Genomic DNA, 21,089 nt, shown 5'->3' on the forward strand with positions numbered 1-21,089 from the left:
CCAGCCAATCCCGTGAATAATCAATCGAGCGATGAATCAGACGCATCGAGCTAGGTTTACAATGCAGTACTAAGCGGGCCAGCTAAAGGAAGGATATTTTGCATGCAGCAAAAGATTATGCACAGTAAACAGGAGCAATGAAGATTGCAGAGGGAGGGAGCTCTCCTTATCTATCGACTCGGCACGGTCTCCAGGTGTTGATTTCATCCACTCATGCCTTGCCTTGCGTGCCTTTCTCTGCCCCTCCTTTGACATGCGGAAAATGCCTCATGGCTTGCAGCCCAATGCCAATCAATCCCGTGGTCGGACAGGGATGAAGCAACCCCATGTCTACGAAGTTTTCAGCCTCGTCACGTGATGAGACCATTTGAAGACCCCGTCCACCAGCCAAGTGACGAGGTGTCCAGACCAGCCAGCGCTCATTCCATTTCCCTTCACTTCCATCCCCCCTCACGCAACAACCATGGCCGATCAACTATTGGACCAGGTGCGCGAGCTTGCTGAGGGCCAAATTGTATGTGCAAATCCGCCAATTCGAAAAAAATCGGCTCTGGTACTGACTGCAGACAGGACTTTGAGGGTCAGAAGCTAGCTGAATTGCTGGCAACAGCTGTGCTTGCAACTGTTGGGGTGAAGAGCCACCTGCTACATTGCCTTTCTCACTAAACTAACGCAAACCCAGGCTATCTCATTCATCGTCGGCTTCTTCCTCCAAGACATCAAACTTTCACTCTACATTGGACTCGGGGGAACTGCTTTTAGCTTGCTCCTCATCGTGCCCCCATGGCCCTTCTTCAACCGACATCCCGTCAAGTGGCTACCTTTAGCAGGGACTGAAACAAAGTCGCAAGGCATCTTGGTGGATGGAAAAGTTGTTGGGTGAAGGAAGGAACACATGAATAAACATTGGCGTTAGAGCTGGGCCGGGAATACCAAAAAGTGTATGCAATGGACGCTGGTATCTTCATTCCCCAGATAGCTGGATGGACTGCGTTATAAGGATCTATCCCCTGTGAACGCTGTCACTAAGATGATTCCTCCATGCGCCACTGTACACCAAAGCCACCGCGCAAATGTAATCTTTGGCTTGTGCCCCAAGTTCTGTTCGTGATTCTTCCCTGATATCGTATCACATCACAATCTTTTCCCCATGAAACTTCGGCTTGTAAAGGACTTAACGGCCGTACTTCTGGAACTCCCAATCTCTGTTGTCGAGGGGGCAAACTTGGCGAGTCTTCAGCCATCGGGAGATACAATGGAAATGGAAGGCGTGCTAGCAACTCATAGTCAGTCGTTACTCATGGAAGCACGGAAGAGTCTCTTACGTTGCAAATCCCCCATGCAACAGTGCACTCCTCGCTGGTGGCGGAAGCTTGATTTGCCTGACATTCGATGCCTTCCTGTGGTTAGTAGATCAAGCTCTCGGGTTGGAGTTGGGGATGAATTACACAGGTCCATAATGTGGTTTCTGCAGATCGCACAGTTGTCGACGACGATGTCCCAAGCCCATAGAGCGACCGCGTTCCACTATCGAGCAGTTAGCATATCTGCAGCCCCTTGCACGGAGAAGGCGTCGAGCTGCTCTCACCTTCTTCACCTCAAAGCGCTTCTTGCCGTCTGTTCCGCTCTCAGAACCTCCGGCTTTAGCCTTGCCAACTGCCTTCTTTGCAGGGGCTGGGATATCGGTCATAACGACGTCGGCCATGTTCAGATCGCAGAGGGAAGCAGAGAAAGGCGAGGAGGTGGTCGATGGAGGGGTAGTTGAAAGGCTGCAGTTGCGTCTTTGCTCTTTGCTGCTTAGATTTGAGACTTGAAAGGAAGTCTTTGCTTACAGCAAATGTTGACAATGGGAAGTTCTCGGTTTCCGGAAGAAAGATGCAGCAGAGTAGGTGTCGTCTTTGCTGTAAATACCTTGAGCTTGAGGTGAATTCAAATGTGGAGGCAACAAGGAACTTCTACGGCGGCCGGTTCCAGCGAAGTTGCGTCTGTTCACGACGCCTCGCCGCCTTCTGGTACATTCATATCACATTCACCCCACCTCTTCCCACTCGACGCCGAACAATGATTGGAATTACCGCAACTACCGATTCCATACAAACAAACAACAGAGAATCCACATACTGCTACACATCACAAACTCCCTCGACGGACCGGCCACCGCCTGCTGGCCATCACTTACCATCCAGCCACCTCCTGCGAAACATCGCGCCTTGTCCATCGCTGCAGTGATCTGCCTTTTGCTTTGCCCATTCACGTTCTACACTGCTTCTACGACTGCATATTTATAAGCCAAAGAAGCCATGTCTACCGAAACTCCTTCACGGGGACACCGACACAGTCGAAGTGCTGCCATGCCACTTGCGTCTGCCTCGTCACAGAACCCTCAGAACCCACATCATCTCAACCAGCAAGCACACATGCGAAACTCTCAACCCGAAACGAAAACAAATCAACCAGCATCGGCTTCACAATCTACGACACCTCCTCGAACCCCTCGCAGAGGCAACCAACCTACTTCTCAAAGCGCCAACACGAACGGCCCCGACAGCGGGTCAAAACAGAAGTCTAGGAACAAAAACCGGCCCAAGAACGTGAATACATCTCCTGCTATGATGCGGAACGGCCGCAATACCCCGCCTTTGACGGGCGCTCAATCGGCGGGTATCCCCTCCTCCGCGAAGCCCATCAACACACCCTCAGCCACAGCTTATGCAGGCCCTACTTTTCATGCGTCACCAGCTCCGTCTGCTCTTCCGATACCGAGTTTTTACTCCAAATCAGTTCCAGATTCTCCCGGGGTCAAGGGGCTCAAATCTGCAAAGGAACCGCAGTTGAAGAAGGAAACACCTTCGTCCAACAACCTGTTCACTCCTCCGCCTCCAAATAATCTATTTCAAAGGGAAGAATCTCCACTGGACCTTTTCTTCAGGGCGGACAGGGAAGAAAAAGCTAGAGCACGAAGTGCAAGTTCCACTCAAACTGCTGTAGCCCCAACTGGACCATTCCAGCCCCCCATGGAATCGCCTCGAAGCAGCCAGACCCCGCCAGCCCCCCCCACGCACAGCCGTCCACGTCCGGGACATGCTAGTAAGATGTCTGCAAACGGAATGTTTGCTATGGAATTGGATGGGGAGCCCGATGCGGGAACACCATACGGGCCGGCTTTTTCCACGCCGTATGCTGAAAGAATCCATGCCGCACGTGCTTCCAGCCAGCCCGCACAGTCCATCGAGCGGCCATTCCGTGATTCACAGCAACCTTTGGACAACTCAGAAGCTCTCAAAGCCTACCTTTTCTCAGGTCATCCACTCCCCTCTTCTGATGAGACGAAGTCGAATGGAGCTACGCCTCCCCCCGCGGAAATCTCTCCTTCGTCGCGTGCACATCAACACACTCCGACTCATGCCAGTGGACTGCGAAGCGCTGGCCTACCAGCCCGGCCGTACTATAACAGTCATTCGCAAGAGAGCTTGAGTCAAGCTCCAAGGCTGCCTAGTCGATCTTCCGGCCTCCGCCAAGAGGTGACACCAACGAAAACTCCCACGAGAACGCCGGAGCGTAGCGGCCCTTATTTCCAATCGCCACCATTGTTTCCCAATACCGCAACACCTGCGGCTAACAACTTCGTCGACACAATGGCACCTCATGCACCATCACCAGGTCCAATCTCAACAACTGGCCTGTCATCTGAAAGCAAGACCGCTGATCTTCGGGGAATGGAGGACAGTCTTCGCAGGATACTAAAGTTGGATTCAGCACAGAGTTCTGGGGTCGTTGGTGGAAGCTTACCTGCGGCATCATCATCGGTTCCAAATTACGTTGGCGGCAGGCCTCCTCCTATGAATGGTATGCATAATGGAGTTATGGGATCTTGATACAGGCTTGGAATAACGTCACGGTTGATGAGAAGACGTCGGCGTTTTGGTCCTTAGTCCCTGGGTTAATGTGACGACTTTCGATATCACCACGGGGCTTGGGAAGCTTGGGAGTTCCTCAAGCGTTCGTGAGACCTACCACTCACTTCTATTCATTATTTTCTGGGTAGCTGTATGTATGGCTTCCGGACTGGCTCTCATTTGTCCTGTCTCCGACAACCACTGCACATTCTGCAAATACTTTCATTTGTCTATTGGGGGGAGGCTGCACGAGCCATGTGGTGGATGGTCTGCCCCGAAGATATTGATGGGGCGACCTCGTTGTGCTATGATGATGTAAACATGGCCCATTGCACAGTAATGAGTTGGGGTCCATTAGCCATCAAATTGGCCGAGCGAAGTGATTACTACATCATAATTCACGCGTAAACAAGACCTTACCCCCGTGAATACCTCGATTTGGACATATTTTATTTTGCCCTCAACATAAAATTGTCATTTGTAGATCCTGGAGTATCCCAAGATGTTCAAGCTCTTGACCCCTATTTTGATTCAGAAGTTCGCTTACATTCGCTTACGCCCCTTTTTAAATCCTCACCAAGCGGCCGCTTTAGCCGCCTGGCTGGAAAACTTTAAGTTCTCGATCCCCTGCCAGCTCTCTGAATCTGAATAAAGATAGCAACACCAAACTCCATCCACATCACGATGCCAACATGACCCGAATATTTGTCCCGTGGCGGCCTGTACTACGACCTCGTACCAGTCGCCTTCAATACGTCCATCGTCAGCGAAGACTTTTGGCTGATGTAGCCCAAGACACCAAGCAAGTCTGTGTGCGAACATTCCCAAAGCCCTTCTAACTCTCTACACTAGACCTTACGATGTTATTGTAATAGGGGGAGGTCACGCTGGAGCAGAAGCCTGTGCTGGAGCTGCGCGATCCGGCGCCAGGACTGCGCTTATCACGCCGAAGCTCGACAACATTGGCGTGTGTTCTTGTAATCCTAGTTTTGGGGGTATCGGGAAGGGAACAATGTTAAGAGAAATTGACGCGCTGGATGGCGTAGCTGGTCGAATAATAGATAAAGCAGGAGTGCAATTCAAAGTCTTGAATCGCAAGAAGGGTCCTGCCGTCTGGGTACTCAATTCTAAAGCTATTCTCATCAGATTAAAGCTAACCTGATTGTAGGGCCCTCGCGCACAAATTGATCGAGAACTCTACAAGAAACATATGAGGGAAGAATTGACATCCTATCCAAATTTATCGATTGTACCGGGAAGCGTGGCAGACATCATCGTTTCCCGTGATGATAGCCAAACCCAAGGTGGAAGAATCTCGGGGGTACGACTGGAATCCGGTGAGGTTATACCGACCAACCAAGTAGTTATCACCACTGGCACCTTTCTTGGTGGTGAAATACACATTGGTCTCGAGTGCACACCCGCTGGACGTATGGGCGAAGCGGCAACTTTTGGCTTAAGCAAATCTTTGAAGGATGCAGGCTTCAAGCTTGGCAGACTGAAAACTGGAACACCTCCTCGTCTGGCCAAAAACACCATCGACTTCAGTATCCTGGAAGAACAGCCGGGTGATGATCCACCCACGCCATTCAGTTTCCTCAACGACTCAGTCTCGGTTCAAGAGCAACTGCTTTGCCATGCTACCTATACTAATCAAGCTACACACGATGTCGTCAGGGCTAATCTCGACAAGTCCATACATATCCGAGAAACAGTCAAAGGCCCAAGATATTGTCCGTCCCTCGAGTCAAAAATTATTCGGTTCTCTGACAAGGAGAAGCATATCATTTGGTTGGAGCCGGAAGGATTCGAGAGTGACGTAATTTATCCAAATGGAATTTCCATGACTATCCCCGCCGAAGCTCAGGAGCAACTTTTGAAGACCATCAAAGGTTTGCAAAACGTCACAATGTTACAGCCAGGATATGGTGTGGAATACGACTACGTCGATCCAAGAAGCCTAAAGGCAACCTTGGAGACGAAAGCTATCCGTGGTTTATATTTGGCGGGACAGATCAATGGAACTACTGGTTACGAGGAAGCAGCTGCACAGGGAATCGTCGCTGGAATTAATGCTGGTTTGATGTCGCTCTCCAAACCTCAAATGGTGCTTTCCCGGAGCGACGGATACATTGGGATTATGATCGATGATCTCATCACCAAAGGGGTCTCGGAGCCTTATCGAATGTTCACATCACGAAGTGAATACCGGATGAGCGCCAGAGCAGATAACGCAGATTTACGACTCACAGCAAAGGGCCGAGAGGTAGGAGTTGTAGGGGATGAGAGGTGGTCAAGCTTTTCTGATGAAGTGGCTCAGATTGAAGATCTCAAATCAGCCTTGATGTCCAAAACGGCGAGTGCACCGGTGTGGATAAGAGACGGCTTCAAGGTTGGGAACGATTCCACCAGAAGGAGTGCATTTGACATCCTTCGTCTAACAGGTGTCACCGTCAGCGACATGGCAGCTTTGGTTCCGGACATCATGACCTTTTCGGCGCACATTCAAAATAGAGTCTCAATCGAGGCAGTGTACGCCCCATATGTGGAACAACAGACTGCGGCAATGAAGGTGTTCCAAAAGGATGAGAATCTGAAGTTGCCACTGGATTTAGATTATGATCAGATTCATGGACTGAGTATGCATGAGAAATCACTGCTTCAAACTACGAGACCTGAGTCTGTGGGTCAGGCGCGACGAATCGAAGGTCTCACGCCATCCGGAATTCTGAGACTTCTGGCATTTGTCAAAAATAGGCATCGCGATCTCGCCAAAGCAACAATTTTTGAGCAGGTAGCTGCCCGTAAGAAGAAGTATATGGTCAAATGATTAAGATCGGGCGACCGTGGAGATATGAAACCCGATCACTTCCTCAAAGAGGTCGCCCTCTGGGAGTGAAGCCATTAAGCCCGATTTTGCTTGGCCAATAGTCACCAAAATGCCATTTATATGGAGTCTAGAACTAGATGGAACAGGGATTTGGGTAATTTTACCCCAGATGAATGCTATCCCAGTCTAGGTATGGAGAAGGTCGGCAAGGTATAATCTGGATTTTCGGTATAAGAAACCTTGAACGGATGAACCCGCTACGCGGTATTCTGAGTTGGGATGGGTTGAAACAGCCATGTGTACTGTCGTCAAAAGAATGTCTGGATGAGTTCACATATGACCGGCTTGGTCGGAAGACTGTACAAAAATGTAATAACACGCACCGTGTAGGGTAACATTTGTCAGGGGATTTTCAGGGGATTTGCACCCTCTCGCTCTAGAATACTCCGGAAAGATTTCGGATCTCTAGTTCTCCAAAGCCAATTGTTTATACTCGTAACTGCCACATGATAGCAAGTCTTCGAGCTCTCGAGACATTGGGGGCAGATATTGATAAGTGCTGTTGCCATGTGTACATTTCCACAGCCCCATAACGATGGATGAATATGGTAACACAAAACAATCAACCTCCCTGTTATCACCGCGCCGAGTATTTTCAAGGAAAGCAAAGCAATACCACTTTCCCAATTGCTTGTCGATTAAGAGTGCAGCAATAAATACCTCGAATGGTTCGAAATAAGATCCGATTATCTTAATTTGTATTTTACAGGTAGGTCAAATACATGCGTTATTCCCCGTCTTCGGGTCTCTTGTCCTTCTTTTCGGCTTCGTTACTGAGTATTTTAACAGCGTCCTTCGTGTATATGTAACTCGCCCCACTCCAGATAGTTGTTGTAGCCACCAGATAGCTTACGAGCTGTCAGCGGTCTTGTCTCCAGAAAAGGGATTCAGGAATACACACTGCATGGCTTTCATTGCTGTGCTGACATCAACGGTCAACAACGGCATGGCCGTTGTGGCTCCAATCAAGGCCAGTTGCAAAGCGGTGTTATATTTGCTTATCGTGGTGGGATGCACTTCAGCCGAGGGAAGTGAAAAGTCCCAGTATCTAGAAAATGTCTTGGGAGGAGGCAGTGATATCCATCGATAATAAATTGCTGCGATGCCCAGTCCAACATCACGACCAAGAATGATTCCTGCCAGCCAGACTATAACAAGAGGTCAGAAAGTCAACCCCCAACGAGTACGGACGGACAACTGGACCTGGGAGAGCTCCTTTGATGGCCAGACAGACAGTCAATATAGTCATGAGCGTTTTGTCGGCCATGGGGTCAATGATTGTGCCGACCACAGTCTGAAGGTTCCATCGCCTGGCGATGTAGCCGTCCACGAGATCCGTGATGCCTGCATAGGCAAATAAGCCAACAGCCCAGGCGTGGTAGTCGTGAAGCACCAGGTAGCCTATGACCGGGGCTGCGATGAGGCGAGAAAAGGTGAGAATGTTCGGAACCGTATAGATGTTCTCATGTGGGGTGAGCTGAGTAAGGACCTCGAGGAGAGGTTTCCTGGGCTCAGGAGGTTCTGCTCTAAGAGGAATGGAAGCTTCAGTATAGCTCACGTGACTTTTCCTTGACCCTTAATCTGAATCGAGTCATCCGGGATGGAACGACAGAACTAGCCGCACTCACTTGTAACAGAAAAAACTCTGTTGCGTACCTTTGTTTCTCTGCCGGCTCCTTAGATGTCGAATAAAGGACTCCCTTGCCGACTATGAACCTTGCCCGACGTTTTCTGATATGCACATCAGACTTTGTTCCGGACACCTTGGTAATGAGCATACATACATGACTAGAGGCCGACCCAGACCTCTCGTCGCGGACGAAGTCCACAGGGCAGAGTTTCCTAGACATTGCGAGCTCCAGGATGATGCTCTGAAGAGCATGAAGGTCGAGTCAGGGGTGGGGCGCCAACTCGGTCTGGGGACCGCTGCCATCCATTGAGCGCAAGGCTGTCGTCTCAGCAGACGAAACATGGTCATCGCATCTTGTGGGAGCGAGGAGGAGAGATAGGATGCCAGGGTGGGCGTCAAGTAAGGTCGAGTGAATTGAGTTGGGTCAGGTTGGGTTGGTTTTGGCGGTTGTAAGGGGCGAGGTGGCACAGAAGGAGTGACGCAGCAGCAAGGATGAAGCGTACTCGCTTCTCTTCTCCTTTTTCGCTTGCAGCTCTCCTCTTTTCTCTTCCATGACAGGGGTTCTTAATTTGCCGCGCGGCTGCGGCTGCGGCTGTGGCTGCGCTTGTCTGACCTCTCCCCTTTTCTTTACCGAATGATTTTTTACTAATTTACCAAGACTCCCAACTTCCTCCCGCTCCCGTCTCCCGCCTCCCGCCTCGCCCATTCTTGCCCCGTAGCTAGCCAATACCAAACTATTGCGCTCGGGACGAACACGTCCTCGGAGTCGCTGCTTTCGGGCCAGTTTCCCAATGCAGGACAGCTCAGATCTCTGAGCCGCGGGCGCAATTGAGTTTCGGCGTGCCTTTCGGGCCGCGAAGCTAATCTGGAAAGGTTGAAGTCTGTCGCCCGCCCTGTCCGCTTTGACTTCCATGGCCACGAGATCAACGGCGGCGTGACGAGATCAGAGCTTAAGTTTAAATCAATGTCTGGTGATCCCATTCGCACCGCCTTCTCAACAAGAAGGAATGGATGGATCAACTGTATGTGTGTTCTTGCACGGTAATCGAGGAGCGCAACCTGGCTATGGTCATTCACTGTCTTTGGGAATTTCGGTGTTTCAACGCAATAATAGGCTGGGCCCAATTCGATGCCCAATCTATATCGAGTGCTTCTCCAGCTTAGAACTTGCCAGATCAGTTGTTCTGTATGTACATGCAGATGTCGAGCTGTGCGCGAAATTGATAGTCTTGATCTAATTGCCTATATCGTCTGTCGGCTCTGTTCAATCACAACAAAACGCTTCCGATGCTGTTTTGATATCCGCGCTTCCGTTATCATCCCATCTTACCAATACAATATTGAATAAATACAAGAATAACGCTTAACGAATTTGTACAGAAACATTTCGCAACCGCGTGCAAACCAAAATAATGAGCCCCCCGTGCTGCTTGTGCGTCAAACGAGGGTATGTCACTCCGTGTGAAATCCCATCCGCCCCACTTTCGACGCCTATATACGCCAGAAAAGAATTCGTAAAGGTCTAATGCTGACCGAGACCGTAAAATCGACATATTCATAAAGAAATTCGTAATCCCATTGCTTTTTACTGTTCGTCATCACCAGACATCTTGAATCGGGCTATGAGGTGCCCGTGCTAGCCCATTGTTGTTGAGAGGCCATATAGTGACCGTGGCCGGCGCTTGCGTTTCCAATTGGCCACATGTTTTCTTTGATATTTGAGCTGTACGGGGCAGAGTATGATGGAACAGAAGCTCTGTCATATGTGGGTTGATGGGTGGGGGTCGGCAATGACCTGTGATGCGTGTAGTTGTGGGAACTGTTGCCAGTATCCCTGAGACCACCATAGAAGCCTTGTGATGAATAACCCGAGTCATTGGTGAGCTTGGAATCCGAAGATGATGAAGAAACTCCCGAGATACCAGAGTCCATTGAACCGGCTTGCTCGGAGCTCGAAGGGCGGCGAGCAAAATTTGTCGTGACCGAAGGCATCTGCGAACGGGCAGTATCAGAACCGACCCCAATGATAGAGTTGTACCGCTGTTGCCTGTAGCCGCCAAGATCATAACTTTCCGTCTTGGGCGCTGAATATATGCCGGGAGATTGAGCGAACTGTCCACCGTAAGGAGCGGTCGCAGGGCCTTGGCCAAGGCTATCATATGGCGTGGAGTGCGTGCTGATGGCATAATTGCTAAATATGCTAGAACCAGAACCATATCCGATGGGTGGTGTTGGTAAAGACATTGGCCGATGAGCGATTGTTTGGTTGGTCATCTCATAGCCATTGCGGCCGTACGGAAATGACGTATAGACTGACCGGTCATCGATCCGATCCATCGAGTCCACCTCGTCAATGGGCGTGCGAAAATTCTGCTTGGTGATGAGATCGGCACGTGGAGTTACATGCTGAAATCTTGGGTCTTTCGACGGCGTGGTGAACTTGTTGTTCATGACATCGGCCACGGTGTAATATGAGACCAAGTGATGTGAAACACCCCCGACTGTAACGCTCACAGTCTTCTTAACAAGGCCTTCTTCTTTGAAGCCGTAGGAATCGACGAGAGATCCGATCAGCGATCGTTCTGTTTCCTTGCTAAGAGAACTTGAGGTTGGTGCATCGAAGCTCGAAGCGGCGGCTGAGGCAGTGCTATATCCTCCGCTCATTGAGTTATTCGAACTTCCAAATGGCTCCTGTTTTCCAATTCCTGGAGACCGTTTGCTGCGTTTCATGGCTCTCTTCTTCTCTCCTGGGGGAAAAGGACGTTCCAGTTCGCGGTATACAAGGAAGTTGCCCAGTATTCGACTCGGACTCCATGGCACGCCGTCTGTCCACCGCTTTATGCCAGAAGAATGTTCCTCATAGATGAAGACATTCCCGCTCTTGATCAGGCTCACTCTTTCACGGTCGTGGGGACGCCTAGCGACGTGATTGAGGGCGCCACTCAAACAAGCTTCGAAGAGAAGTAGAGCGTCCTGCGTAGAGGCGATGTGCCCGTAGAACGTCGGAGAAAGTGGCGATGCAGATGCCATGCTGAAGTTGGTATACTTGTGTTGTATGGTAGAAGTGAAGTTTGTGAGGCTATCATCAGGCGAGGTCGGCGGAGATCCCTGAAATGGAAAGGCGATGCTACAGTTGAGTGTGATGGGACACTGGGAGCAAGGTCATCAAAAAAACCTTCAGTTGGCAAGATTGTGGGAGGGCACAAGATGGAAAATAAGTTTGGATCGAGCTGCGAGCTTCGTGGTTGGAGAAGCTGGGGGGGTGTTCTGGCGGCTGTGGATCTGCCTTATGTCGCGCGATGTCGCTGGCGGGATTACAACAGAGACCGAGAAAGAAGGGAAGGGCCGAAGGTTGTTTCGACCGTGCAGATGGAGAGAGGAGCATATGTAGAACGGTAGTTCGAAGCAATGCGGAAGGGAGTAGGTCAGAGTTCCGGAGGGAGCAAGGGTACCGATGTGAGCGCTCCTTCCCTTTGTACTGCCGAGACAACCTTTGCAGGATTGGATGCGTTCAAGTTGAGCCTTATGAGGAACAGGAATCTTGGGGTAAAAGCCCAAGTCTAGCACTTTGCTTGGATTGGGCGGTGTGGGAGTATCTCTGCTCCGCTCGTAACCCCGTGTTGTTGACGCGGGACCTGCTTCGTAAAAAGATGACCACCAGGGGAATCGAGCTCGGCAAGGGAAGCACAACAGAAGGGATATGGAAGGCGGCGACACGGAGGCCGTTTTTGGACCTTGCCAGCGTTAATTTTGACCGAGAACTTCTGGTGTTATATGATGTGGTAGGTGCTGGATGAGGCAGGCCTGTGGGGAGGCCAGGCTAGGCTTTCAAGTGGATGAGAGACGACGATGAGGAGGGATAGCCAGGGCCTGCGACTACTGCTGGCTAGAGCCTGCAGTAGGCCCATAGTTCTCTGAGGGGTCAGGGATCACCTCCAGCCCATGCAAGCACGGAAGGGTGGCGCACAGAGGAATGGAAAGGTCCTCGCTACGGTAGCTAGGTAGGGTTTGGAGGGGAGAAAGAGCGTAGAGCGCGGAGCATCTGTGGATGGAACATTGGAGACCGACAAGGAGCATGCTTTGGGGTGAGGGGAGGGCGAGGGCGAGAGACAAAGAACCCGCTTCAGGGCGAGGGAGACGGGGAAGGGAGGCGGCGGAGAGCTCAGATTAGCGCAGTATCCTGACTTGGCACGTCTTGAGTTGCGGTGCAGGTTTGTAGACTTCCTTCCAGCAATGCACCTGTCCATTGACCAACGGCCCAGACTCGATGCGTGTCTGGCTGCTGGGTGACGATTGCCGATCCGCTGCGCATATCAGATTCAACCGCAGGATGGTGATAAGGCTCAGCTTGGCTGCGGCTGGGGAAGGCAAAGACAAAGATGTCATTCCCGCTGCTCCTCACCAGTGAGGTGGGTGAGGTGGGGTGGGATGCATTAAGAAGGCAAAATCTCCGAGACCTAGGAGGGAGACTGTACAGCACTCTGCTGGCACGGCTGGAAGAAGAGTCGATGCTGTACGGTACAGTATTGTAGCTCTCTTAGGCTCTCCGTCGAGAGCAGCTAGCCGTGGCACGGCAGCACAGAACAGCTGGGGTCCGCTGTGCTGACTGGCGGCCTCTAGTTGTTGTTCTACATAGTGCTCCGCAGCACAGCGAGACGATGGTGGTGTTCATGGTGTGCGGAGGCCGTTGTGAGAATTAATGAATACCGAACATGGCCACGCCAATGCCGCTGCCGCTGCCACGCCAGTGCCATGCTCTCTCGACCAAGACTGACGAGCAAGCCGTGTTCCGTCTCGCCCATGGCCCTGCTCCAGAACTACGTACTCCGTGCTCCGTAGGTGGGTGGAAGCCGGACAGGACCCGACCCCATGATGGCGGCCATGATGGCGGCCCATGATGGAGCCAATGAGGAGTGCCGCAGACCAAAGAAATGCCCAGTCAAATCTGTCTTCCCTGAATCCATAAACACACTCCATGATTTCCATCGGTGCTTTGACGGTGAGTCGGGATTAGGGGGGGGGGACCCCAGTGAGTCGCGAGATGGCGGAGCAGCGCAACGTGGGTGCTGTGTGGCCGGCTTGCAGCTGTGTTAGTTGCGGGCGCTGGCGTACCGTATTGTCAATCTGGATATCTCCGCGAAACTGAGGTCGGTCGGGAGAACAAGGGAGCTTAAGGAACCATGCCCCTGACGACGCCGAGAAGATGGGTTGAGCCCGTGATGCGAATGCAGGCAGGGATCAGGGCACAGCATGGAAAAACCAGGTGTGGAGCGCGGACGCGCAAAGGTAGCCCGGCGCCCGCAGGAGAAGTCGGAGAGACTATGAGACTGCGAGACTGTGAGCGACGCGAGCCCAAGCAGCAGAGCAGCCGAGCAGATGCGAATCCGAACGAGAACGAGAACGCTCTCCCCCTTCTTATCATTTACAGTACAGTAACCTCCGTATGCCTCGTCTGCAACGTGCCAACGTTCGCGTCACGTTTGGGCTGCAGCACAAATTACCAGTCACAAGTTCACAAGTTCTCCCCTACCACCCCCCCCCCCCCCCCCCCCCCCCCCCCCCCCCCCCCCCCCCCCCCCCCCTCCCCAAAAAAACATCTCGACATATTTACTGGATCGGGGCTGACCAGACCTCGCAACTGAATGCTGTACAGTACACTGGACCGCGGGCTCTACTTTTGACCGTGCTTTGCGAATAGGGGTGCCTCTGGGCCGCAGCCGTTACGAGGTTAGGGATTGCAAAGGAGCGCTACAATCCTTCTCGGGGCTTTATAAGAGGGAGCTGCAATGACCCAGGGCGGGACGCAATCCCGCCATGGTAGTGAGGGCCTCTGCTCTGTATCTCCCATTATTGCCATTTTGTACTGTAGGACTACTGGCTGTGCAATGTTTACCAGGGGGATTCAAAGCGTATCCCATTTACCCAGCAAGCCAAGTACTTTCCAACGCCGCCGAGGACGGACTCCTTGATGATCTTAGCCATTCTGCTGTTTTGGGTGCCGCGGGCAGACAAAACAGCAGGTTACAGTCAGGAATCGTGATCGTGGGTCCTTCGCCAAAGATGTGGACAGTTACAAATGAAAGCAAAACCATCGAACTGGGAATTTCTCGCCATTATCGAGCTGTACCTTGCGGTCATGAATCCATGTCTCTCGTTCCCCGCACTCTTCCTCCACGAGCCAACAGCACTGCACTTTCGATGAGCTGTCGTTCATTTAATCTCTTTGACTTTTACACTCCATCGAAAACTGTGATCGAAGCATGGCTGGCAGCCGAAGGGAAAGGGCTATTGGACTCTGACACAATTTCACCTGGCGACGCAAAACTTTGAGTGCTGCCTCTGCCGGCATTTCTTGCCAAAGAAGCTCTCGGCGTGGGCTAAAATTGAGCCTCCCCCACCAGTTCTCTTACTAAAGCACCATTGTTCCTCCGCTCCTGGCTCCTGGCTCCTGGCTTTGCTAAACTACTCGCTGTTGTCTTCTGCTTCAGTGAACTTCGAGCTCAGGAGGACAGTGTGGAGCTATGATCTCTGTCCAGAAAGGGAGGTTACGTTTCTTTTCGCTGCGCCGCGCGAGAGGAGAAGGAGTCTGATTTCGTGCACGACGAGTCGATTCCATGGGGAAAGATAGGGCCAAGAGTATGGAGCCGGCGTGTCTGTTGCTGTTCTTTCGAGCTTCTGGAGAACGCCCACCATTCGCCCTTTTGCTCCTCTTCCATGCTTGAGGGGCGAACTTAGCGCTGATTCATCACTCGATGAGTGGATCTTTGGGAGGTTCCAAGCGATATCTGCGCGACATTAATTCAATCCTCCTAGCTTTCATCTTCTTCGCGTAACCGTTACATCTTGCCACGGTAAATCCTGAGATCTTCGGGCCGCATACGCACAAACGCTGCTCAGACATATGTATCTAGACAATGTCCCGAAAGGGGCTTTCCGCAGCTCCGCAAGCGCTCCCAGGACAACACGCCTCGAACAATACGGAGTAGGCAACCCGGTCGCAAGATCATCATCATCATCATCATCCGCTTGCACCCTAGGCTGGGGCTCGAGCCTTGCAAGGTAGATTTACTTCAGGGGTGATCGATTGCAACGGCGGGACTATTCTCCAGCCTGCAAACGTCGGAATCCGGCAGATGTGTCAATGGTGGTTCTCCCGGGTCTAAGGAGACCGGGGTGCATCCATGATCTTCAGGGTTCCAACTTGCATCCTGTAGGTAACAGGGATCTGCTTTGGGGCAGATCGTGAGGAGACTCAAGATCCCACATAGAAGTACGGAGTACAGTAACGGTGGGCGCTTTGGGGCTGGCCGGGCTGCAGGGCGCCATGGTCGGGAGCGATGCCAAGGAGGGCTCAGGCAGGCAGGCAGGCAGGCTAGAGGCCACGAGGAAATAGGCTGTCGCAGTGTCGAAGATTCCGAGCATGAGATGTGCTGCAATGCGATCCGTCGTGCGTGGCCCGTACAGTACCTGTGTGAAGGGGCCAAGGGGTGCCAAGGGGGGGGGGGGGGGGGGCAATGCGATCCGTCGTGCGTGGCCCGTACAGTACCTGTGTGGTCTCGGAAGGGCAGCGGGGCAAGAACGCAGAAACTCTCGGTGTCGAGGACTCGAAGCGTTCAAGGGGCGCGGTGTCGTCTGTCTTGGTGGGAATTCTCCGACTCGTCAACGCGTGTGTAGTGTGGGGCTCTTCGCCTCGCCTACGATGGTTGGACGATGACGCTCGGGTGGCGTCAAAGAATGCGAGCTGCAGCGCTGGACCCCGGCCTGCCTGCCGCCCTGCCTGCCGCCCTGCCTGCCGACTTGCCTGCCGACTTGCCTGCCGGCCACCTGTTCTGCCCCTGGCCCCTGGCCCTGGCCCTGCTTCCCACTCCCCTGAATCCTGCCTGCCTGCCAGCCTGCCTGCGTCTAATCCTAGATCCACCAACCAAGTATCGAACATTCCGAGCTCGAATCTGCAATCTCCAAACAGCTCGCGACAGCCCTCCCTCAGTGCAGTACGGAGTACGCCCGACCTTGAGCGTATCCGGCAAGGCCTGGGCCAAGGGGCCACCAACGAAGTGCACGAGCAAGGTAGTTCAGTACGTAGTGTCAAGATGCCTTTCTCGCGTCATGGTACTGTACTACTCTCCCCCCCTCCCCCACCCCAAATAAAACGTAGCGTGACAAGGCTGGCACGGCCGTTCTGACGTCTGCCATACCCCGGCCGCGCTACGTTTTATTTGGAATTTTGGGGGGGGGGGGGGCAGTAAGTCCAGTACATTGACCTCTCAATGCCTCACGCCGCAAGGCTTTGGAGGGCAGGGTCTAGAAGGCAAGATCTGCGGGACGGTACGAGGCCTCGGATTCGGGACCACTATTCCGAGTTCTTGCCCTCTTGGAAGTTCCTGTACCTTAAGGCCCCAATCAGCACCCCGTGCCCGTCAGCATTCAAATCAGTAGAGAGAAGATTGTGGCGGATCACTGACGATCGTGAAGACGAGCGTTTCAACCCGAATTCTCAATAATGCTTCAACAGAACAACTGGCGGCGACAAAGGCTGAAAGTTCATGCTCAAAACGTAACTTTTCACGGGAACCTAGCCGACTCCGGGATGCTCAGTTCAGCTCGGTGCAATGGCAGCAGCTACTTCTACTGTTGCTTTTCCGCAATACTGACTGGTCCCAAGATTCGTAGAGCGGCACATTTCTTCGAGCATCGACCGTTCCCTTTCCTCTCGAGCCCTGCACATAAGTCCCTTTCTATGATGATGTGGCTGTTTCCCCAGACATTCGCCCTGCAGCCGGGTGCCCGCGACGCGCCGTCGAAATCCTTGGATGTGCATGTGCCACAGTTGCGAGATCCTCCAATGTACAGAACAGTGTGGTTATGGTAGCAAAGAACACTTCAAAGCTTCCCCACACATGTCCCTAACGTCAGCGATGTCGGGGATCAGGTCCTATCCTCTTTCAAATCCCCGACAAGGGCAAATTTTTAATCAGTAGGATATGCCCAACTTCACCACTAGATGGCCGAGTACCTGACCTTGTCCTTTCGGCTCATTTGAATATTTCGCTTTGCAACATCAACCATGTTCATAGAAGGAGGAGTCCAATGAAAGTGAAAGTGAGAGTGTGTACTTGTTAGTTCCCAGGGCCCTGCCAGCTTGGCCTTCGGCCCGGTCAACCTCTTTCAACGATTCATCGACACACTCACAAGTCGGAAGCTGCCTAGTGCCCCTTTACCATTGCACACTGGATATATCTACGCATGAACTTGCCTCCACATCTGCGAGACTGCGATCCACTGTTTGATGAACGCCTCAGTCCTCCAGCCTCCGCCTTTGCCCTTGAGTCGTGGTCAAAGGAGAAAACAACTTGATTTTGGGGCTGGACTCCATGAGATACAGTCTTCCGTGTCGATTTTACCCCTTCTGGGCTATCACTGTTCTCTTCCTCCGTTCTCTCGGGATGTTAGAGCACCCATGGGCTCAATTTCCTTGTTGTTCGCTGTAAAACCATGGTCTCCGGCCTTGATATTCTTCTCCCGGTATAACCATGGGCACTGGTATATATCCGTCGAAGACAGACATATCAAATCCATCTGCGACTCCGGCTCCAGCACCTGTCGAGGTTTCTGCGGGGAGCGCAGATGATGGTACCGGAATAACAACACCACACTCCCAATTTCTAATGTTGATCTTGGCTTTTTTGGTTGTGTTGTCTTTCACTAAACGACCCCTGGAAGCACTCAACATCAATTAGGTTTCTAAGCATTCACACGTCTCTCCCCCTTGAGTGGCAGCCTTGGCGAAGACGGTGCGAGGGGCCTGGCAACCTTCAATTGAGCCACTGGCATTTGAGTGTTGAATGGCTCGGCCGTCAAGTTTAACACCCGAATGGCGAGTGGGGCGGAAAGAGCAGCGCAAGTCTCGAAAGATATAAAGTCGACAGGCCAAGGGCAGAAAGTGGCATGTGCTCTGTTGCAACAATCGCTTTCAAGGGGGAGACATAATCAGGATATTGGATCGACGTACCAAGCGCTTTCAGATAAATTGTGACTTCCCACATACGCCCAAGCCACGTGGCCACGTAAATTCGCTCTCTCTGACCTTACAAATATCATCTTGCTGTGCATCAGCAAGCCCTTTCGGTGGCTTTTGCAGTCCCGCATGAGAGCTCGCGGAAAAGTGCTGGAATTCCAATATTTCGGTTGAAAGCAAATGGTTCCAGCGCCCTGGCACCTCATCAGCTTAGCCTGGCTTGAACTTGGGAGCCCCTTCCGAAGAGTCACTTACATCAACGCCACCCTTGCTCATTTGCACTGTCTCGCGCAAGGGGAAGTAGATTCGGCAACGGCTTCTCACCCCATCCGCAACTCTAAGCTCCACTTCAGAATCCAACCCCTTCTTCTTTGGGGGTTTATGGGTGCGCCATTCATATTCAGTTAAGCCGTCGTCACCTCCATCTCCACATCAGCTTGTAGACCGACTTGGTGGGAACACTCCATTTTCTGGACTTGTGACAATGCAGATATCGACGTGGTTTACCCAGACACGTAGCATCCCAGGAAAAGGTTCAGAAGGGAACAGAAATTGGAAATACCTTGCGCTGCTAAGTACATGGACTTCAGGAAATTTTCGTTAAGATGGCCAATGGATGCAGCCTAAGCTCCACATCAGTACGGGATCTCCCTCGCGGGTCGAGTTTCATACCAGAAAGTCAATATTGAGTTCATCTTCGGTATTCAAGCCGAGGTCTCGAACCGCTTTGCCAAGGCCACAAAGCCCTGTTGTTGACATCTGCATGCCAATATGGTGCGATCCTCCACTTTCAGCAAGTCAGGGTGGTATTCGGCATCCAGAGATGTATGCCTGGGTCTTACATGGAATGGACAAAGGCCAGGTGGGCTGTTCGAGAGAAATCAAACCTCCTCATGCTCTCGATTTGAGGTTTGTCAAGGCCCATTGCGCGTAAGAAGTGAAGCAGCTCCTCCCCAAATGGCGTGAGTTTCTTGAGGTCCGTCTCCTGCCCATCTGGGAGCCGCGGAAGGTCAATCAGAAAACAGATCTAGTAGTACTTTTAGCTATATATAAAGACGCTAGAATTGGTAGGATTACGCACATTTTCCAGACAACCCGTTTCGCCCCAGTCGTAAGGTGTCAGATTTGCTGATGGAATTACGACTCGGAGGTGGGTTTTATGAGCCAATAGCATTAGCTTGGAGTGCATACAATTTACATTGCCATCCATAGCCGGAAAGCAGAAGCGGAAGTGTTTGGGGGCTCCGGAAGCCCAATTCTGTTTCTACTCTGAGTAAGCAAAGGCACAGTGCTATCGTATAACCAAGCTAAAGAGGCACGAGCTCTCGCTTGAGAAATGTACGGAGGCAGAAAGCAATATTCACTTACTTGAGCTTCATCCTTTGCTTGTAGAACCCAAACGACCTTTGTCTTAACATCAAGCTTGCTAATGACCCCTACTCGGATGCATGGATTAGCATTGCCTACACGGAACGAATGTCTTTTAAGGTCGAGACAAGGTTTGTTTTGTTTTGTTTTGTTTTGTTTTGTTTTGTTTTGTTTTGGGGGTGATCGTCAAGACATGTGTGAAGAAGTGACCAAGTCGTAAATTCTCCAAAGTGATGAACGGGGGCTCGACGTTTGAGGACCTACAATCTGCATCTATCTGGAAAGAGCTAAGGACGGCAAGCTCAAGATCACTGCTCTGCAACACCTCTTCGATTTTGATATCATCCCCCTTTCGGTCGTATCCAAAAACCCAAGTTTTCTTGGCTGTGCCGTCAGGATACTGAATGCCAGATAAGTTGAGAGCCTCTGCCTGGGCCTTACTGGAAAGGTGTTGTCGTGGTTTAGTAACGTATGGAATTTCGGGGCTAGTATCCGCTGGTGAGGTCGAGGGCTCCTGTAATGAAGTTTGTCGGATCCCAAATGTCTTTTTGCCATGCTGTGGATGATTTGGCATTCCATCCTCAATGAATGCAGAGTTGGGATCAAGTGGCCTACTCAGCACAGTCTTCGCGTTTCTTCTGAGTAATGGCTTGGGAACATTCGCAAGCCCGTCCTTTACTTGTCGCGTGCAATCTTGAGATGGGACTGGGGATTTCGATGCCTTTCGTTTCTGGGTAGGACCAGCGCTCGTGGAAGCATCTTCGTCTCCTTTTCTTCGTAAAGCAGCCCTTGCCAAGCGCTCAGCTTCCATTTCCTTCCGGTTAAGCCCGAGCAGCCCTGCAGCGACGGGGGTGGCCTCCCTCTGGGTTCCAGACAAGAGCTGCACGGGTGTGGGCAAGTCTATAGTAGTCTTGTGGGTCTCTTCTGGGAGTGGCTGTGGTGTCTGGTTGGCATTGGGTCTCGTAGACCTGGGCTTATCGAGATCGTCATCGTCCTGTTCATCGCTATCGTCGATGAGAATAACATCATTTTGTGGCTCTGGTGACATCAAGGACAGGGCAATCGCCTTTCGGAGATCTTCGTCGCTCTCGGCGTCTGACATTGTTGGGCCGACGTTCGAGGTAAAAAGTTCTGCAAAACCGACGTGAAGCCGAGGAACTGGGTGCCGAGAACCCACAGTCCTTCTAGCAAAAGCCGTGAGCGACAGAGCAGAGAAGGAGCTTTGCTGTTCTGTTTGCCCCTCATACGGGAGTTAGGTTGTGCTGTCGTCTCATACACGTGACAGCGCGC

The 21,089-nt window shown here is 51.9% G+C and overlaps 12 protein-coding genes across 12 annotated transcripts; 7 read left to right on the plus strand and 5 right to left on the minus strand.

Annotated features, from left to right (window-relative positions):
• Positions 1-157: 157 nt before the first annotated feature.
• K444DRAFT_660296 (microsomal signal peptidase 12kDa subunit) lies at positions 158-883 on the plus strand (the record flags this gene model as incomplete). The annotated part of the gene is made up of 3 exons (XM_024886441.1): positions 158-514; positions 571-630; positions 683-883. The coding sequence occupies exons 1-3, from the start codon at positions 464-466 to the stop codon at positions 881-883; spliced, it is 312 nt and encodes a 103-aa protein (XP_024742071.1). The 5' UTR covers positions 158-463.
• Positions 884-1,174: 291 nt separating this feature from the next.
• On the minus strand, positions 1,175-1,705 carry K444DRAFT_640814 (putative RING-box protein 1a; the record flags this gene model as incomplete). The annotated part of the gene is made up of 4 exons (XM_024884537.1): positions 1,175-1,273; positions 1,326-1,396; positions 1,449-1,527; positions 1,589-1,705. The coding sequence occupies 4 exons, from the start codon at positions 1,703-1,705 to the stop codon at positions 1,175-1,177; spliced, it is 366 nt and encodes a 121-aa protein (XP_024742072.1).
• A 646-nt stretch (positions 1,706-2,351) lies between these two features.
• K444DRAFT_625759 (uncharacterized protein) lies at positions 2,352-3,875 on the plus strand (the record flags this gene model as incomplete). The annotated part of the gene is made up of 1 exon (XM_024882564.1): positions 2,352-3,875. The coding sequence occupies one exon, from the start codon at positions 2,352-2,354 to the stop codon at positions 3,873-3,875; it is 1,524 nt and encodes a 507-aa protein (XP_024742073.1).
• Positions 3,876-3,962: 87 nt separating this feature from the next.
• Positions 3,963-4,361, plus strand: K444DRAFT_215422 (uncharacterized protein). Its single transcript, XM_024871117.1, has one exon. The coding sequence runs from the start codon at positions 4,050-4,052 to the stop codon at positions 4,302-4,304; it is 255 nt and encodes an 84-aa protein (XP_024742074.1). The 5' UTR covers positions 3,963-4,049; the 3' UTR covers positions 4,305-4,361.
• A 227-nt stretch (positions 4,362-4,588) lies between these two features.
• K444DRAFT_625760 (glucose-inhibited division protein A subfamily) lies at positions 4,589-6,726 on the plus strand (the record flags this gene model as incomplete). Its single annotated transcript, XM_024882565.1, has 3 exons — positions 4,589-4,706; positions 4,772-5,013; positions 5,065-6,726. The coding sequence occupies 3 exons, from the start codon at positions 4,589-4,591 to the stop codon at positions 6,724-6,726; spliced, it is 2,022 nt and encodes a 673-aa protein (XP_024742075.1).
• Positions 6,727-7,267: 541 nt separating this feature from the next.
• K444DRAFT_608852 (uncharacterized protein) lies at positions 7,268-8,882 on the minus strand. The gene is made up of 5 exons (XM_024879459.1): positions 8,571-8,882; positions 8,443-8,517; positions 7,990-8,312; positions 7,688-7,934; positions 7,268-7,634 (listed from the first exon to the last, which is right to left on the minus strand). Exons 1-5 carry the CDS (start codon positions 8,762-8,764, stop codon positions 7,514-7,516), a joined length of 960 nt encoding a protein of 319 aa, XP_024742076.1. The 5' UTR covers positions 8,765-8,882; the 3' UTR covers positions 7,268-7,513.
• A 1,853-nt stretch (positions 8,883-10,735) lies between these two features.
• Positions 10,736-11,446, minus strand: K444DRAFT_486022 (uncharacterized protein; the record flags this gene model as incomplete). The annotated part of the gene is made up of 2 exons (XM_024873111.1): positions 10,736-11,052; positions 11,095-11,446. Coding segments are annotated over 2 exons (669 nt in total), but the record flags the coding sequence as incomplete, so codon positions are not given.
• A 134-nt stretch (positions 11,447-11,580) lies between these two features.
• On the plus strand, positions 11,581-12,398 carry K444DRAFT_215483 (uncharacterized protein). Its single transcript, XM_024871119.1, has one exon. The coding sequence runs from the start codon at positions 11,716-11,718 to the stop codon at positions 12,211-12,213; it is 498 nt and encodes a 165-aa protein (XP_024742078.1). The 5' UTR covers positions 11,581-11,715; the 3' UTR covers positions 12,214-12,398.
• Positions 12,399-13,499: 1,101 nt separating this feature from the next.
• On the plus strand, positions 13,500-14,144 carry K444DRAFT_215480 (uncharacterized protein). Its single transcript, XM_024871118.1, has one exon. It carries the CDS (start codon positions 13,597-13,599, stop codon positions 14,056-14,058), a length of 462 nt encoding a protein of 153 aa, XP_024742079.1. The 5' UTR covers positions 13,500-13,596; the 3' UTR covers positions 14,059-14,144.
• Positions 14,145-14,230: 86 nt separating this feature from the next.
• On the plus strand, positions 14,231-14,746 carry K444DRAFT_625763 (uncharacterized protein; the record flags this gene model as incomplete). The annotated part of the gene is made up of 1 exon (XM_024882566.1): positions 14,231-14,746. One exon carries the CDS (start codon positions 14,231-14,233, stop codon positions 14,744-14,746), a length of 516 nt encoding a protein of 171 aa, XP_024742080.1.
• Positions 14,747-15,604: 858 nt separating this feature from the next.
• On the minus strand, positions 15,605-16,352 carry K444DRAFT_625764 (uncharacterized protein; the record flags this gene model as incomplete). The annotated part of the gene is made up of 2 exons (XM_024882567.1): positions 15,605-15,883; positions 15,963-16,352. The coding sequence occupies 2 exons, from the start codon at positions 16,350-16,352 to the stop codon at positions 15,605-15,607; spliced, it is 669 nt and encodes a 222-aa protein (XP_024742081.1).
• A 1,527-nt stretch (positions 16,353-17,879) lies between these two features.
• K444DRAFT_520414 (phospholipase D/nuclease) lies at positions 17,880-20,373 on the minus strand (the record flags this gene model as incomplete). The annotated part of the gene is made up of 9 exons (XM_024874044.1): positions 17,880-18,129; positions 18,426-18,625; positions 18,687-18,850; positions 18,994-19,054; positions 19,104-19,218; positions 19,274-19,458; positions 19,513-19,695; positions 19,800-19,867; positions 20,064-20,373. The coding sequence occupies 9 exons, from the start codon at positions 20,371-20,373 to the stop codon at positions 17,880-17,882; spliced, it is 1,536 nt and encodes a 511-aa protein (XP_024742082.1).
• Positions 20,374-21,089: the final 716 nt, after the last annotated feature.

Source organism: Hyaloscypha bicolor, assembly GCF_002865645.1.
Source record: "Hyaloscypha bicolor E unplaced genomic scaffold K444scaffold_17, whole genome shotgun sequence".
Classification (NCBI taxonomy): Eukaryota; Fungi; Ascomycota; class Leotiomycetes; order Helotiales; family Hyaloscyphaceae; genus Hyaloscypha; species Hyaloscypha bicolor.